The following is an 18,666-nucleotide window of genomic DNA, read 5'->3' on the forward strand; positions in this document are numbered from 1 at the left end:
ATGAGAGAAGTAGACAGGATATTAGCCCCAAAAGTAGTCATGCTCTGGTGTTTGGAATCTGTGATTTATGTTCTGTCAAGAATCCAGGCTGTCAGTGGAATTTAGATTGCTAAACAATTGACTTTAAAGTGGCAAGATTATTCCGGATAACCCAGGTAAACCAATGCAATCTCCTAAATCCTTAGAAGTGCCACAGGGAGGCAGACCAGAAGGTAAGCATTGTCTGATATGAGGCTCAGTTTAGCATTACTGACTTTGAAGATAAAGGTGGCCATGAGTGTACGAACCTGGGCAGTCTTAGAAGCTGGGAAAGGCAAGGAAATGAGTTTTCTCACTCAGCCTGCCTACAGGAATGTGTCTTGACAACAGCTGATTTTTCCCTCAACAAGAGGCCTTTTAGACTTTTGACCCCCAGCACTAAGACTAACGTGTGATGTTTTACACCATTTTATCTGTGTTAAATTCTCACAGCCACAGTAGGCAAGAAGCACAATGACTTTGGCATACTCCGGTTTTTGTGTGTGTGTTTTTTTGTTTGTTTGTTTGTTTTGTTTTTAAACAATGGCAACTGAACCAATCAGAGCAAATTTGGAATACTCCTCTCTTATGAGAATGACTGGACTCCTAAATTTATGCAGCATCCTTGCTCCAAAAGATTACTGATGGGGATGCTGGGTTAACATTGTCTTTATAAAAATAACCAATCGCTGTTTATTATTTCTCAATTGAGTGTAAAAATATTGAAGTGCTTTTGGAAAATCAAGAATATTCTTGTTTGGCATTTTTTTAAGGCAGTATATCTAAGGTTCTGGATTTTTAAACTATAACTCTGTACTTGACTAATTGGGAAAATTAATCTTTTGAAGTTGTTTCCTTTATCTGTAAAATGGGAAACACACAGGCACGCACCGCACCCGGCTCTATACACTAGGTCCATGGGAAAGATTTAAAGAGAGAATTTATGCATGGTTCTTGCACATCGTAATAATCGAGCCATCGCATAATGGTGTTAGCTATTACTCTGACTGTTGCATTATCGTTTCGATTTTTACAAACTTTCCTAACCAAAAAGTGGACCTTTCAAAACCCCTGCTGTGAGGACAGCTCGCATATTCAGCAACCTCTTTCAAGTTTGTTTTCTAAAGGCAAGGTGGGAAACTCTTGAAAACAACATCTGCCTTAGTAACATTTGACCTTGGCTCAATAATTTGCTCACTAAAGTAACTGAGGAGGAAAGAAAGGAGGGAAGGAGGGAGGCAGGGCGGGAGAGAGGAAAGAAAAAAGAAGGACGGGAGAGAAAGGAAGAAGAAAGAAAGAAGGAAGGAAAGAAAGACTGCTTAAGACAATGGCTAAATCATAGATTGTAATTAAACTTTTTTATTGTTGATTCTATTTCCCTAAGGCGGGGGCGGGGGGGGTGGGGGGTGGGGTGGGGAAAATCTTTGCTGAGAACCAGGTGAAGCCTGTCGCGCAGCGCAGCTACACCCTAAAGGACAGAGCTGGGACCCTCTCTGGAGCGCGGGGTGTAACCACGGTCCCCCGACGGTGCGAGGTGAGCCTACTGCAGAGCTGGGACTCGCGCCGAGCGGGCGGCCGCTGCAGGTTGCTCAGCTGCGTCCCAGACGCCCCGCGCCCGGGTGGACTCTGGCCAGTACCCAGGCAGGGGACGCACGAGGCCCGATCTGTCCAACCTCTGGGACGATCCCCGCCCTCCAGCGCGCTGCTCGCCTCCCTGAGGCTCCGGAAGGGAAGGAGGCGTGTCCGGAGCGGGCGGGCTGGCGAGGGAGCTGTATAAAAAGCGCTGGCGGCGCAGCAGTCCGGGCTTCGTTTGCTGTGTGTCACTGGGACCGGGAGTGCCGCGGGAAAGCAACGGCCAAGGACAGGGCGCTGCGCTCGGGCTACCCAATGCTGGGACTACCTGCAGCCGCTGCTCGTGCAATATGCTGGAGCTCCAGAACAGCTAAACGGAGTCGCCACACCGCTGCCTGGGCTGGATCGCAGCGCTGCCTTTCCTTATGAAGAAGACACAAGTGAGTAGGGCACGCCCGGGAGGAGCTCGAAGGCTTTCCAAGAAAATCGCGCCCAGAGCCCCGGGGAGCCCGGCGCGCCCTGGGACCGGCAGCCGGGCCATGTGGGGCTGCGCCCGCCGGGTGAGCCAGAAAGGTGCGGGGGAGGCAGGCATGCTGTGCGAGCCCGAGCCTACCCCCACCCCCAGGGGGGTGAGCACGGGAGCTGGGGAGCGCCAGGAGTGAGAGGGAGCCGGTGGCAAGTTTGCAGCCGCAGCAGCGAAGTTTGGAGCTGTCAGTCGCAAACCGCAGATGCAAGCTTCGCTCTTTGGCCTGAGAGTTCGCGTTATCACTGGGACAGCTTTTTTTTTTTTTTTTTGCTCGGGAGGTCTTTCCCCGTGGATTCGGAGATTATGAAACAGCTTCCCACGCGCCACCCTCACTCGCTCTCCCAGTCAGATCTATCTGTGCAGTCCCCAGGTGGGCGCGGGACGCGGTGCGGACGCGGGTGCAGCCACTGGAGTGAAGCCAACCCTGAGCTCCTAGGCGGCAGCGCCAGGCCGGGTGCAGAACCTGCCCGGCAGGCGGGGAAAACTTGGCAGCCTGAGAAGTCGGCTGGGTTCACAGCTCTGGGTGGGCCCTCCAGAAAGCTCTAGATGGAGTAGTAGTACTTCCACACTGCATGACGCCCTCTTCCATTACAGAACAGTAAAAGTTCTTTTTGCTTCTTCTTTTTTTTTTTTTTTTCTCTAATGTGCACCTCCTAAGGATAGTTATTGAGATAATGCCCAGGATCGCTAAATTGCCCTTTATGCATAAAACATTGCCCGGGGGTACAATTATGTCTTTTCTTCGTTGACGCACACATCTGGCTGCGGGTTTGAAAGAGCCACTGTAGTATTCTTCTCTACAGTTCCTTTCACCCTCGCGGTTGCTACCTCTTCATGCTTCTTCCTTTCCCAATTGTTCTATTAGCTGCAGCAGGTTGGCTAAAGCTGCTCATTTACATCTCCCACCCCCACCCCCACCCCCACCCCAATTCTGTGGCTGATTGCAATTTCTGAAATGTATGGAAGGGGTTGGGATTTGAGGGTTTGTACTCATTTTCAGTTTTGATCAAGGCATCAGTTGGTTGCAAGTAATTAATTAAATTACTCATATGGCGTCTTATTTTAAATAGATATCTAGGCTTGAAGACGGACCCATTAGGAAACAGCAAGAATAAAAGCACCTATCCCTGACTTGGAAAGGGATGGGGGAGGGAGTCTGGCCTGGTATACTGAAGATGTTCTCCCTAGGAACACTCTCCTTGAGTCAGTGAGGTTGGGGGAGAAATAGAAGTCCGGTATCCGTCCCTTCAAGCAGGTTAGTTTTTACCCAGTGCAGCACACCTGAAATCCCTGTAGTGTCCTCTTTTGAGATGCGGATGTTAACGATTCCTGCAACAAAGAAAACTTTTGCTGTGATTGCTTGGTGTGTGCGTGCCTTCTGCTTTGTGCAATAATAAACAAGGGCGGGGTACCTATTTCTTTTTTATAATAGCATCTGCTTGAATGAATAATGGTGGCGGCTCTGAGTGGAGCAGCCTCTGGTTCAGGAAGAGAGCCCCAACCTTCGTATTTAAACAAGAAAACAGGAGACAGGCAAGGTTAATGTCCAACACGCCAAAGCCCAGCAATGTGCTATGGAGTCACTTTGAGAGTCAGTAGGATTGATGATCCTTGCACCCTCTTTGCAAAACAAGCCCGAGCTCTGTAATCGCCTTTCTCGCTTTGATGAAATGGCTGTGTAAATAGGATTACATGGAATAATTCCATTGAAAACTAGAAAGAGGTAGATCTAGCCTGAAACACTGTGGTGGTGGTGCAAGTGACTCAGTGCTGCCGACCAGAGATATTTGAGACAACTTAAGTATTTTAGAAATGTGACCTGTTTGGACCAAGTTAAAGTGCAGGCCCTTTTGGGGGGAACTTGCTGCTGATAAAGGGTTTGTAGGCAAAAAAGAGGGCAGTACACACATTGAATGAAGGCATTCATTGTCTCTAATGACCTTCAAGGTTTCCTTTAAAGGATACTTCTAGCAATTCACATTCTTGTCCCTGAAAAAGACGACACTGGAAATAGCACAAAATCAATAAAATAATCCATGGCGATGAAGGAGGGGATTAGATTCTCTTTCCTATTGTCACCTCTCCTAATCCAAGAGTTGCAAAGGAATTTTCTGCACAGCTCTGCATGTGTAAGAGAACTGGACACTAAGAAAGATTCAGTTTTCTTTTTCCTTTTAAATTTGGTGTTATCTTTGCCTGGGAGGAAAATATTTTTATTAAATAGTCTACTATAAATATGGGATCAATACCAACTTCCCCTATAATCCCCTTGTTTGATATGCTCTCATTACCCAATAAGTTGAAAAAGAATTTAATGATAATCTCTGAAAGTACTTATCTAAATTATATAGCTTTGCAAGAATCATGGGGACACCAGGCATTTTGAGCCTTCAATCAAGCTAAATAAGTGTGAAAATTCCATCAGCAGCCACTTGGGGCTTGATGGACTTCTCTTTGATTTACTTAATACCAGTGATATACTTCTGTATTTGGAAAATAAGTACACACAGCAGTCATGCTGAGCAATCGGGACAAGAAATTATGTCTTAAGTCTGTAATGAAGAATGTGGTTTGTATTTTTGAGGTTTGTCTTTGTGTGTGTGTTTTCCATATTGCATGTGTCTAAAGAAAATTGTGATTCTGCTTTAGAACAAGTATCACTCTCTATAAGTAACTACTTTAAAAAACACGGGACTCTAATATGTTACATTGCAATTGAGAGGCAGCCAGTGGTATGGTCAATGTTTGTGTTCATGCCTGTTATGCTTAAGTTTTAGTTTTTCTACAGGTTTCCATAGCTGTTGTGAGTGCTGTCAATGTCAGAACTAGGGAGACAAGAAAAATCTACCTTGAAAACAATGTAGAAAGGTCTATTTTAGGAATACTGAAGCTCTCGGAAGTAACAGATAGAATTTTAGCTTTTACTATACTAGAAAAATACCCTCTTCTTTTGCCTATGAAATATTTGTCATGTGGGTGACAATGGCAGCTACAATATAGAAAAATTAACATATTTGTGAAAAGAGCATTTTAAAATCCCGTCTTTGCAGTCACTCAGTTTGCAGTGTGTGCTTCCAATAGTCCTAATTTATGTAGCTTTTAATTGATACATTCTGCCAAGGCTTTGAGACTCAAGTGCTAAGTCGATTACATTTAACATAAAACAGGGAAAATAACCATATGGAAATCTGAAAGTCAGTGCCAAACCAATTAAAATTGCTAAATTTTATTTATGTCTAACTGCTGATGGGAAGATAGCAAATTGTGAGTGAGCGTTTGTTCTTTAATGACAGGTGATTGAAATCTTAGCGCCTCCTTAAGTAACATTAAAAATAAAATCCCTGCCAAAATAGCCTGGGAAGTTTCTTTCATGTTCCTTTTCCTCTCTCTCCCTGTTGGTGGAGAACCTAAAATATGGTAGAGGGAGGACTCTAGGCTCTAGCCTGTGAAGACTTAGGCTCCAATTCCTGTTTTACCACTTGGTAGACAAATGACCTTAGGCAAAAGGCATCTTGGGATTTCCGTTTTGTAATCTGTATGATGCTGGTAAAATGGTTATAAAGATGTGTCTCAGATGGTGGCTAAAAGGACTAAAGGACTGTTATAGATAACAGTCCTCATATCTGCATAGCAGCCCACTGTCACTGCAGTCTGAAATACATTCCTGAGAAGGGAATTGCCTTCCTGTCACCTTAAAAGCCAGAGGAAAATGACCTCTAAGGATGAGGCTGAGTGCTGGCCTGTCTAAATCTGAGTCCTTTAATTCAGTGCCTGGCCTCCATTATAAGCTGACATCTGATTATCAGCTGTCCTTAGCACAGGCCAAACTAGGAATGCCCAGAAGCTAGGGTGGTGTGTGGACCTGCTGATGGGAAGCTCTCTCAAGTTTTCTTTCAGGCTGAAAGTGAGAGAACTAGGGTGGAAAACAAGTGGGGGGGGCATTCCTTTAATTTCTCTCCAGTTTGTATATTAGCACCAAGTTCATCTTCTATGGCTTTGAGGGTCTGTCTTCCTTAAGACTAAGAACTGCTCAGCTTCCTATCACGCTGTTGCCATTGCTCTTTTCAGTGAGGATACACATTCATTCATTTCTTCTTTGTTGCCTCGACCAGGCAATGACTAGTGATACCCCCTTTATGCACTTTTGGGGACCCCCACCCTCATCTGTAAAACAGGGTAAGGCATTAGGATATAAATCTCTGGGTAGAGATCTGTTATCTGTTCAGGAACATGAATCACCAGCAGCTGCAGGAATTCGGCATTTGCTTAGTCACCTATGTGTGGAGAGAGACCATGGGGACCAGATACCTGTGCAGTGCTTGGTGCTGGGGGCTCTTATGTGCATACAGTCTCTGTTTCATGGGAACCATTGACTCCAGCCCTGCTGATTTATAGATGCGGTAGATGTTTGCCTTTTGACTTAATTATGGGCATACTGAAAACTGTTTACAGGGGCTAGGACTGCCATTATCATTATCTCTCCCTACCTATTTCTGTCTGTCCAGAAAAAAAAAAGAAGGTAGGTGCTTTTCATATAATTAGGCCTCCTAGTTCTCTCTCTCTGCCTCTGTCTCTGTCTCTCTCTCTCTCTCTGTCTCTCTGTCTCTCTCTCTCTCCCTTTTCCCCAAAGCATGATATCTGTCATCCAAGGAAAGATTACCTGTGCCGCCTGTGTCCTTTGGCTGTATTTTACTGGTTGTTTCTAGGCTGACACACTGGCTTGACTATTAGGGGACAGTGTTCTTTTCTTTCTGAATTTATTTATTTATATTTCATGTGGATTGGTGTTTTGCTTGCATGTATGTCTGTGTGAGGGTATCAGATCCCCTAGACAGTTCTAGGGGCTACAGACAGTTATGAGCTGCCATGTGGATGCTGGGAATTGAACCTGGGTGCTTTGGAAGAGCAGCCAGTGCTCTTCCGCTGACCCATTGCTCAAGCCCCTGTGTTCTTTTCTTAACCTGAATGCTGAGTTGTGTGACTTTGGGAGACTATTTGGACCTCTCTGAACCTGTTTCCTCAACTGGAAGAAGGGAAAGTAGGACTGGTTATTTCTAAGTGCTTCTGCTTCTAAAAATCCTTCTCTTCTAAAATACTTCTAAGAGAGACGTTGGAACCATATGGCGTGGGAGCTTCCTTTGGTTTTGAGATTTATGTGGCCATTGCTTCTGTGGGAATACCAGCTATTACCATTGTTTTATGATGATGCACCAGCTGATGGGGGGACATTAAGATTCAAGTTTAGACTGTTCTTATTTAGCAATGTCTCCTGCTGCTTGTTATTTCTCTAAAACAAGAATGGCATTTCTAATTGAAGAAGACCTCCACTTTTGTCTAATCTTTTGAGTTCTCTGAGTGAGAGAGAATCCTGAACAGAGTCAGACAGCCCACAGCATACATTTTCTGAGGTAGTGCTTTCCTGTGTCTTCCTGCCAGGCTCCGAGATCTGTATGGGGTGAAAACAGAAAGACAAATCTGGTGATGTGGCAGAGAGAGCCAGAGGAAGGGGTTTTGTTGTCTCTAGGTACGTGACCTTGGGCTTAATATCCCTGAATAGCATCCAAGAGTTAATACTGAGAAGACAGTGGAAATAAGAGGCTGTAGCTGAGGTCACAGAAATGGACAGAACTGGGAGCCTTTGGGGAAGGCTAGCTCTGTAGTGATGTTTGCCAAGTCCCTGCTTGCCTCAGCATTTACTAGGGTCCAGAGCGCCTGCAAAGCAATCCCCTCCACCTCACTTCCTTGGCTAATATTGGATACAGGACGCATAGCTGGCAACAGATTTTCTTTAGATGTCAGAAGCCACGGTTCTCCTTGTTGACATCAGAATATTTAAAAGCCAGCTGGACCTTCCTGCAGCCAAGAGACTAGAGATTCCTCTGAAAAAAAAGTGCCACAGCAATGGCAATAATGCTCAATTCTGAGTACTACCAGAGAGTAATGAGTTGCCTATTAAAAGAAAGTTCCCAATTGAGGCAACACTCCAGACAACTGAAAAACAAAGACAGCAATAGCAGCCCTTTGGTTATCTGGATGCAGACTTAGCACTTGACTCGGCACCTGTAGCTCTTGGCCATGCTTGGCTTACTTGAGGGCTGCAGATTAGAGCCTGGCTTTGTCAGGACGGGAGTGATTAGGTGGCCTTTTTGTGTGTGCTCTCTGTACACAGACTGCAGCTGAAGCATCTCCTAGTTGCCTTGCAAAGAATGCCTTTGCTCTCTAGGGTGACCATGAAAGAGGTTGCGAAAAGAGCACAGGGCAACCCATCCATCCACAGTACCCACTTACAAAAGCAAGGCTGGGTCATCTTTGCAGAAAGGGCGTCTCTGGTGTTTCACTGTGTCCCCGTATAAACCCTGGAGGGAAGAACACAGCCTGGCGGGGTTGGGTGTGTGTGTAAAGGATTTGCTTTGTACACACATAATTCTGTTGCCACCAGAAGTTCATCTTAGGAACAAAAGCCCCATGGGTGCTTAGAACTTCTTTTTCACATTGATGTACATGAAATCCCTGAAGCAAATGGCCTTTTCCATTTTCTTACTAAACTTCAGGGTGAATCACATCTCATTGCTGGCTTGTGTGTGTTGAGTGCACATAGACAAGATTGCTGCCGGCACTCAAAATTGTGGCATGATTGATGCATGTGGAGGGGTCCTAGTAGTCTAGTGTGATGAGCTTTCTGCTGGCTTCTGGGTTGTCCCCACCCCATCCCCATCACCATCCTGTGAGAACACACCAGTTCCTGGGTTTGGAAGAAGAAAGTTAATAGAGAAAACATTCTTTTGTTCTCAAGGTCTTGCTATTGCCTGGGGTCTGTCCTTTGTGGGCGCTGTGTGTTAAAACTCAAGTCACTGTGGAATGGTAGCTGGATGAGCCCTGAGAAGGCAGAGGAGAGGTGTTTTCATATAAACTAGTTTATAATGGGATCTAGAAAACCCAAGCCCAAGGATTGTGAAACAAACGCCAGGAGTCATATGCAGAGTCATTACTTATGCTTCTGTATAAACTCACACTTTAGCATTCATGAAATAATAAATGCATGAAGCATTTCCAGTTTTCACGACCAACTCAGACCTCTGTGGCTGCTTTGGCCTGGATCAGTGACACGTCCCAAAAGCTTGTGTTTGGTAGACCTCGCTGGACATGTTTGGTACGTTCTCCATGGAGCCTTTGCCCCATCACACAGGTCTCTCCTGTTGAAAGTTGCAATTGTGCAGATGAGGGCCTGGTGCATTTCATTTCCAGGTGGTCCTCATAAGAGCTGAATGGCAATGGCTATGAGCAATGAAACAGAGATGATTAATATGAAGTTTTTAATATTTAGATGAAATTAATTTTATATAGAAATACAATTTGCATCGTTTTTCTATTTTTGTAACAAATTAAAAGTTGGGTTTTTTTGGTTGTTTCATTTAAGACCTTCCCAGGAGAGTGTTTTTAAAGCTTTTGTGTATGTTTATAGTGTCTAAAAGCCACAGTAATCTATACCTTAACTCAACTTAGAAAACAATAGAAATCTCTTTTCCACTTCTAGGGCTATGTTTGGTAATTTACTAAGCTGCAGAGTTTTATTTCATGTAAATGTACATTTCACTGTGAAGAATTTTAATCTTAAAAAACAGAAATGGTTTCTAATACTTACAACTAGTTTTGAAATCTACCATTCACAATGAGAGGGTAATAATTCCTTTATTTGAGTCAACATTTTAAACAATTTAGACTTTAAATGCAAAGCTGATTTGGCCACTTATGGTTGATACTTCTGTGCACATGCCTTCTTAAGAATAACTCAGCCTGAAGGATTGAAATTTGCTATAATCCATGTAAAGTAATAAAGTGTGAAGCTCTTTCAAAGTTCCCCACCATTGTTTTAGATAACTGAACCATTCTGGTAATAAATAAAACATTGCAAAGTGGGGCTTAGTAGGAAGTAGTTCCAGAATTAATTAGTTCATTTCACTTTTCTTCTGGGAGGTGGATGTCATTTCTTTTTAAATTTCATTATGCAGATGAGGAAACTGAAATAGGCATTTCCTCCATGAATTTGTGATGTTGCCACTATTGTCACCCAAAGAGATGTAGTGTGACTCAACAAGCACATTAGTGTGACTTGTTCAGTACTTTGAAGATACAAATTCTGTTTACAGGAACACTGAAGAGAAAGCAAAAGTGATTCAGATAGTGAAAACAGCTGCCAGGAATAGAATTTCGACAAAAAATCATAGTTACTGTTGCCTAGCAGAGTGGCTCATGGTATATGCTCAGTCAACACACAATGAAATAAATGAATGTCTGATGATTTGGGTTGTTGACAATTGGTACAATTGTTTGCAAGATTTTCTTTTTGAAAGTAATACTAAATTTAAAAAATTATTACTGGTTTCATATTCATCTAACTCTGGAGCCTACTCTGTGCACCACATACAGCAATAATTTTCAGTGAGTAGGCAATTCATTCATTACTGAGGATTATAATCCTGTATCACCAGAGACCATCTGAGTGAAGAGAGGTCAGGATGGGTTACATTCTTGTTTTCATCACTTTGTGGCTTTGTGGCCCTCAGTTAGATTTTCCTCTCTGAATTTTACTTACCCCATATTTAAATGGACAGAAGTAACTACAAGGTAGGCATATCCATAGCAAAAATCAAATGATAGACTATCAGATGCCCTAGCAACTGGCATTTCACATATTACCATTTCTGTGAAAGGTACCCAAAGGCATAGCTGCCTAAGAAGTGAAAGAGCTGTTTACTGGATAAGGATAATAAGAGTAGTTATTAAGTTAGTGTATGTTGAACTTAGCATGAAGGAGACACTGAGCCACAAACTACACAAGATTTTCAAGCAAAACTATTTTGAAGTGCATAATACAATGGCCTTTTTGCCAATCCAGAGTTTTTCAAAATAAATAAAGTTCAGTAAGATTCAGAAGCTCTGCTTGAGATTAACAGGGGTGGGAGGGTTGGGGAAATGCAAGGAAGTCTAAGGTGTAGAACCGGAAGCCCCACCTATTAAATCCTAAAGACTAAATCCCTCTTAATCACTGACATGTCACACACCCATATTTACACACATGCTTAGACACCACCTGTGCCATAGTGCTGTGTTCTGCCAAGGCAAGGAAGGTGCTGAAAGCTTGGTCCCCAGCTGAAGTGCTGTTGGGAAGTAGTAGAGCCTTTACTGGGTGGACCTAGTGAAAGGAAGTCAGATCATTTAAAAGTCCATGTTCTTGAAGGGAGTACGGGGCCCCAGAGCTCCCATTTCCCTTTTCCCTTTTGCTTTCAGGCAACCATAAAGTGAACAGGCCTCTTGGCACCATAATATACTGTGCTTACTACAGGCCCAAAGCAAGGAGGCGGCATGACCGTGTGCTACAGCCTTGTAAACTCCAAGCCTTTCCTTCAAAGTTGATCATCTCAATTTTCCCCTCCACAGCTATGGAAAGGAACATAACTTGTAAGGGTTGAGTGGCTGCTGCTGCCGCCTCCTCCTCCAACTCCTCCCCTCCTCCATCTTCTTCTCCTCCCCCATATCTTTTTGAACCAGGGGAACCTGAGAGCAGGCAAAGTTGAGTTAAAGTTTCCAGCTAAGTGGAAAATGTGTTCTGATTCCAGCTCCTCAGGGCTGGCCACAAGTGTCAATGCTTATGTTTGAATAGGGCTTGTAAGTCAGGGATCCTGGCCTTCATAGGCAGTTCTCCAGCCCCCCCCCCCAACTCCTGTTTCCGGAACTCTTAGATGGAAGTGCTGGACCCAAGCCTTCTGACGATTGTGGGGGAGGCCCACTATAAACTGTAAAAATGCCATTTTACTTGATGGATTTGGCATCTTTCAAATGAATTGTGCTTGAAAGGCAGGGAGCAGAGTTTTAAATATTTTTAAATTATGCTTCTAGATAACTCATCGGAGGAAAGAGGGGTCCTGTAGAGATTATGTGTATCAATTTGCTTTGACTCTATGTCCATGCTTTAAAAAAAAAAAAATCTTAAATGGCCACAGTCAGATAAGGAAACTCTTTCATTAAAATGCCTTTATGATCAGGTCTGGATTTTAAATCTGTAATTCATTTGTGTTGTGTTCTTTACTTCAGGATTCCTTACTTATTCAGCGAAGACCACAACACAATTAATTTAAGAGATTTAAAACCTAGCACCAGGATTGTGGGCCTGCAGTGCCATACCTGGTGGCTGTTTATGTGAGGACCTGGACTCAGGTCCTCATGCTTGCCCAGCAAGCATTATACTGACTCATTTTCTACCTCGGCCCAAAGTGATAACTTTTTATAGACCATTGTTCCAGCATCCTTAGCAACAGTATTACCATGTAACTACTTTGTAGTGTAGTGCATGGTGAACAGAGGCTAGGCCAGATGGCAGCCGATGGTCTGCTCTTTCATGTAATCTCCTTGCCTCAGTTTCCCTGTTAATCAAAGAGGGTGAACATACACTTCTCTTAGGAGACCATGAAGAATGAACCCCACAGAAAGAACTTGGGCCAGTGCCTGGTAAAAAGGAAACTCTGAATAAAACCCAGGGAAGTTACTATATTAGCACCAAGAAAATGGGAACAGTGTGTCCATCTGTAGTCATGGCTCATTTACCTAAAGAAATCAGTTGTCAAGCCCAGACTGTAAGGGTGAACCAGAAGAGTAGAAGCTTTTATCCATTCTCAAGAGAGTTTACCAAGAGCAAAGTTCCTTTTCTGTCACATGCCCAAGGTCACAGAGCTCATCAGTGGTGGGCTGGCTCATGAGCCAGAAGGTCTGTATCCAAAGTCCACATGGGTAAACCTGGCGCCAGAAACCTAAGGGGGGTGGTGGTCGGGGTGGGGGGGGGACTCAATGTTAACCTTTTCCCATTTTGATTCAGAGCATGATTCCCTGACATTTTTTTTTTTTTTTTAAGCTGAGAGATGTCAATTTTAGCATCTGAAGAAATCTGCCTAATTGTTGAGGCAGAGTGGGAAGAATGTGGCTTTTGTGTTAAAGGCACCTGGATTTTCTACTGGCTCTGACTCTAGGTTGCTGTGGGGTCTTAGGCAATGTGTTTAACTTTGTTTAACCTTTCTGTAACCTTAGGCAAAATGGAGTGATGAGACTTTGTAGCTTCCCTTTCTTCCTCCACTTGTTTGTTTTTTCCTCCCCCCTTCTCCTTGTTCCTTCCTTCTCCACCCCCTTTTAAATTTGGAAATAACATGTATGTGATGAACTTTCTCAGAATTGTTCTACGATAAGTATTTTGCAGAGCTGGGGACATACAGCTCATTGGTGGAGTGCTAGTCTAGCCTGTGAAGGGCCCCAGCTCTATCCCTAGCCACAAACAAGCAAATAGAAAGAAATCTTTCAGAGTTAAACAAGTTTTCTACTATAAAGTTAGCTGGCAAATTCTATATTTGTGGTGTTGACTGATAGCTTGCACACACCAGAGGAAAAGGAGGGAGATTTAGAGCCACAATGAGGCATATATCCTACCTCTGTCAATCATTTATGCCATCATATATGATTTTCTTTCTTTCTTATAAGTCAGTGGTTCTCAACCTTCCTAATGCCGTGACACTTCAATAAGTTCTTCGATGTTGTGGTGACTCCCAACCATAAAATTATTTTTATTGCTATATCATAACTGTAATTTTGCTACTGTTGTGAATCTTAATGTAAATGTCTGATATGCAGATGGTCTTAGGTGCCCCCTAGGAAAGTCATTTGATGCCCTCGCTGACAGGGGTTACAACCATAGGTTGAGAACCACTGATCTAGATGAAGCATGATCAGGGTAATTTAAGTTAAAATATAGGATTAAATGAGGTAGTACAGGGAAATTGTCTAATTTAGGTGCCTCTCTCTGTAAGGAGGTGCATCTTCTGCCTACTCTGTCAGTTTATTCCATGTGTAGCATGGCTATCATCATTTAAAAGCTGTTCTCATTGAAAAGCAAAGCAAGATTGTGGGCAGTATGAGATGTGGGCTGTGTCATTCATTACGAACAGCCTGGCAAAAAGGCGTGGATGTCTGTAAGGATGCTAACATAATTTCTTGAGAGTAAAGAGAGGCAGTGATGAGTAGTAGGGTAGTGTTTTGTCCTATTCTAGAGCAAAAGACATATTATTGTCAGCTTAGAGTGGTGAGGAGAAAAATTCAAAACGATATTTAGATACCAGTTTATTAATGTCTTTCAAAATGAGCCTTTCCTTTTTTTTTTCTTTGTCATAGAGTCTGCTCTTCAAATTGAGAGACTTTGAGGCACTCTGTTTTTTTGATGTTTAGATTTTCTCATTTGTAAAATGAGGCTAGAGTCTTAATTCCTAAGGTGAGTACAATCATTGAATAACTAAGTATGTAAAGGATTAGAAATTGGGTTCCAAAAACCTAGGTAACTTCTTCATGTTTCCAGTTAAATGTATTTTGGGAGGGACTATATTGTTTAATTTTTAAAGTGTAACTTTAATAACTCTAAGAGACACAGTTTCAAAATCTCCCTTATAAATCCATGTTCTGTTTCTTCTCAGTGATTTTTTTTTCTTTTTGGTGCTGGTGATTGAACCTAAGGGCCTCACACATGCTAAGCACATGCTGTACAATTGAAGTAAACCCCAAGCCTCTTGGCAGTGGCTCTGTTGAGAGCCTGAGGTCTTAATTGTGCAGGTTACTCTTGGAGTAAGTTTTGTATCAATCAAGGCAGACACAGTTTCTTTTGTCAGTCCATTACTTCAGGTAAACAAGCATTCCGTTCTTCTTCGAGGGAACATTAAATTGTTATGTTTTTTGATGGTGTGCTGACTTGTTCAAAGCACTGGTGAAAAAGAGAAAACAGCTCCTGCTTTCTAATCTTTTCCAATCTCAGTTGTTTTTAGGGGTTCTTGCCTGAATCTTTTACTACAGACGTAGGGTGTCTTTGACAAAACTCACCAAGCCACAAGTGTAAAGCCAAATTTGGTTCAATGCAGAGGAGGATCTGACACAAAAATTCCAACCAAGGAAAAACAGATGGGAAATCTCTCGTGTATGGTGTTGGTGGTGGGTGGTGGAGGTCGTGATGGGGGGTGTCATGGATGTTGGTGGTAAGTGGTGGGTGGTGGCGGTTGTGGATAGTAAATATGGGTGGTGGGCTTGGATGCTGGTGAGTGGTGGTGGTGGTGCTGAATGGTGATGGTGGGTGGTGATCAGGAAGTTGGTGGGTGTTGCTGTTGGTAGTGGTGGATGTTGGTAGATGTTGCTGTTGGTGGATGTTGATGAGTGTTGATGGTGGTGGTGGGTGGTAGTGGTAGGAAGTCTACTTGTGATATCCTCCCCTCAAGGAAGAGAACAAACAAGACACTGACCATGTCTATAAAGGCCTTAGGAGAGCAGGGTGAGTTTTTTTTAAAGAGCTGAAGTTTCCACCTTTTCCCAAGGGTCTGGGTGAGTCTCATTTTTTAAGGGACAACCCAGGAAAAGCAGAATAAGAATTTGCAAGGAAGCACAGGAGATTCCCTTCCTATATTCAAGTGTCTGGTATTGGCCTATAGTCTGTCACAGAGAAGATGTCCATTTCATTGTACACAAAAGGAACGATGGGTCCTGGAACCTTAAGAGGTTCTCTGTAGTGTGTACTGTGCATGGTTGTTTAGGCAAAGCTAACCTATGACTAACCAGGCTAGACTCTTCCACTGGTCTTTGTAGTACCAGGATAAAATTCAAGACCGTAGCACACTATGCAAGGTTCTCTGTGGTTTGGCTGTTGCTTATCTCCACCACACCCTGACTAATAAATTTCACTTCGGCATCTTCTAATTATGACAGAGTGCATGAACATTCATGCCATAGCAAATGTTCTTAAAGGCCCCGTGGCTCATTTGCCTAATGCTGATGAGTCTTTCTCCAGGGAGGCATCGAGGGGGTCCATTTGCTCTTCTTCTTCCTCTTCCTTCCCTGAACTTCTACACACACACACACACACACACACACACAGAAGTCCACAATAACTATTCACAATAACTTAAAATTCTTTTTTAGTTACTTGGCTAAACTAAGTTTCTTATAGTAACACACTGCCAATGTCTTTGTGAAGATTTCTTAAGGGATTAAAAAAAAAAAGATTTTACTACATTTATCCAGTGTGTGCATAGTACAGCAGGCATGCATAGAGGGGTCAGAGGGAAACTTGCCGGACTGCGTTTTTCCTATCCACCATGTGGCTTCTGGAAATCAAACTTATGCTATCAGTGGCAGCAAGTCCCTTTCCTTGCTGGACTCTCTCAACAGCCCTGAACTAAGATTTTTAGTGAATCATGCCTACTGTCTAGTAGTCTAGGCATAGATTTGGGCATTTAATATTTTCATGCCTACTGACGTGAATTCACACATTTTGGGCATCAAGGAGGTAAGTTGGAAAGTAGGAAGAAGTGAGGCTACTACTGTTACACATCAATGTCAATGGAGACACGTGAAACCATGTCCCCTGCATAAACACATATGTCTCTCCAACATAATTCTGCTCAGAGAGAAAAATGATGACTATTGTACTGAGGTTTTGGAAGACAGTGGGCAGTTGCTTGCCTTTCTTTAAGGCAGTGGTTCTCACCCTTCCTACCCTTTATACATTCTTCATCTTGGGGTGATCCCCAACTATAAAATAATTTTCATTGCTACTTCATACCTGTAATTTTGCTACTGTTAAAAATCTCGGGGTAAATAGCTATTTTTCATTGGTCTTAGGTAAACCCTGTGAAAGGGTCACTCAACCCCCAATGGGGTCTTTGACCCACAGGTTAAAAAACACTCCTTTAAGTGTGATAGCTTGAAAGGCAAGTACCAGTTGCTGATGCTGGATATATGGAAGAATTAAGAGCCAGTCAGGGTTGTAGGGTTGAAACTGTTCATTTTGTGTGCCAGATTCTTTCCTGGGAGCTAAGTGTGTCACATACTTTATGTCCTAATTTGCCCCGTCTGTGAGAGTGGCAATGTGACAAGTTCCTTTGTACAGGAGAGGAATATGGGTTCAGAGGGGTTGAGCAAGTTGTTCAGCATTTTATAACCATCATCAAGTCTCATCTGTTCTCAGTTTCTTGTTTAGTGGTGATACTGTGCAAGGCAGTTACAGCAAATGGATTCCACCCCCCTCCCCCAGGTCACCTGTGTGTATCATACTTTCTTCAAAAATTTCTCAATATTTTAGACTACATTGTAGGTGTCCGAGGTCGAAGTGCAATAGACATGCAGATGATGCTGTGAATATATGTACCAGTTGTGATGCATGTAACTGGCAAACTTGGGACTGTATTGGTGTGAGAAGTTTTAGATGGTTCCATCTGGGTGATATTTATAAATGAAATGCAGATAATGGTTAAGGAGTCTATCAGATTACTCCCACAGTTAAGATTAGAGATAACTTAAGTATGGAATGAAGATCTCTGGAGAAGGGCTTGCAAGAAGGGGTGTTTTTAGATAACATATGCTCATAGAGGGCAGCATCTTAGTGATGGATATGGTGATGTATGCTGCAATGCCAGTACTTAGGAGTCTGAGGCAGGAGGATTGCTGCAAGTTCAAGGCTAGTTAAGGCCACTTAGCAAAACTTGGTCTCAAAACAAATAAAGAAACAAACAAAAACCAAACAAACATGTTAGCAGTTCCAAAGCCAGTGCTTTTCAAACTTTGTATACTTTTCTCACCTGGAGCAAAACTCAGCTCTTGCCTCAGTTTGCAAGCAGACTTCCAGAAGGGACCATTAGTGAGGGAGGCAATAACAAAGAAAACTGAGCGATGAAGCCTGTGTGCAGGAAGGTCAGTGCAGACTTGGCACTCAGACACTGTAGCAGCTGAAGCATGTCGTCTTAATTTCATTTTTCTGGATGCTCTGCTCACAAGCCCTTCTCTCCATTTCCTGAGGAAGGCGATCCCATCCCCATTCTCTGCCATCTGGTGAGAGAGTCTCTTTGCTTTCCAAACAGTCTCGTGTTTACATTTCTTCCTCCATCCTCTGTTGAATCCTCAGCAAAGCAGCTGCTTTGAACAGAAGCCCAAAGGATTACCCTGGGACAGTTTACCCACTTACCGTCTTTCCTGTCCATCAGAGAACCTTTCTTTCTTCTTCTCCCAGCATCACTTAGTGGGGGGACTTGAACTCTTGAAGTCCATTGTTCTTAGTCTTCTCATTTCTAAACTTAGATTAGTTGGTAATCTTCCCCAAGTCTCGAGTAAGAAAGCATTTAGAATATCAGAAAAAGAACAATAATACAGAACCTTTAAAAACCTTTAATCATGCCAGTGATGTGAAATATCTTAAATCCTAGCACTGTGACAGCAGAGACAGGTGGATCTCTGTGAGTCCCAGGGCCAACCAGGGATATCCACAATGAGACCCTGTTCCCTAAACAAACAAGCATTTAATAATAATAACAATGTCTGCCATTACCTGCTGTGCTGATAGAGTCTAAAACTGACGTCTGTTTCTTTTTATCTCGGACATGCATGCCTTTAGAGTATCCTTTAGAATATGCAAAATGCTAGGTATAATTTCCCAGGTGTCATGGTGGAAAAAAAATTGAATAGAAAAGCTTAAAAGGTGAGCT

General features: G+C 43.0%; 1 protein-coding gene across 2 annotated transcripts in view; it reads left to right on the top strand.

Moving 5' to 3' along the window:
* The first annotated feature begins 1,827 nt into the window (after nt 1–1,827).
* Kitlg (KIT ligand) overlaps nt 1,828–18,666 on the top strand; it is an 82,794-nt gene continuing 65,955 nt past the window's right edge. Inside the window, exon 1 of one of the 2 annotated variants that reach the window (XM_027394144.2) lies at nt 1,828–2,030. In XM_027394144.2, coding sequence (XP_027249945.1) covers nt 2,016–2,030 — 15 coding nt within the window. In that variant the 5' untranslated portion in view covers nt 1,828–2,015. The remainder of the gene's footprint in view (nt 2,031–18,666) is intronic. The other variant, XM_027394143.2, reaches the window with a different exon arrangement.

The sequence above is a fragment of the Cricetulus griseus genome, assembly GCF_003668045.3.
Source record: "Cricetulus griseus strain 17A/GY chromosome 1 unlocalized genomic scaffold, alternate assembly CriGri-PICRH-1.0 chr1_0, whole genome shotgun sequence".
Taxonomy (NCBI): domain Eukaryota; kingdom Metazoa; phylum Chordata; class Mammalia; order Rodentia; family Cricetidae; genus Cricetulus; species Cricetulus griseus.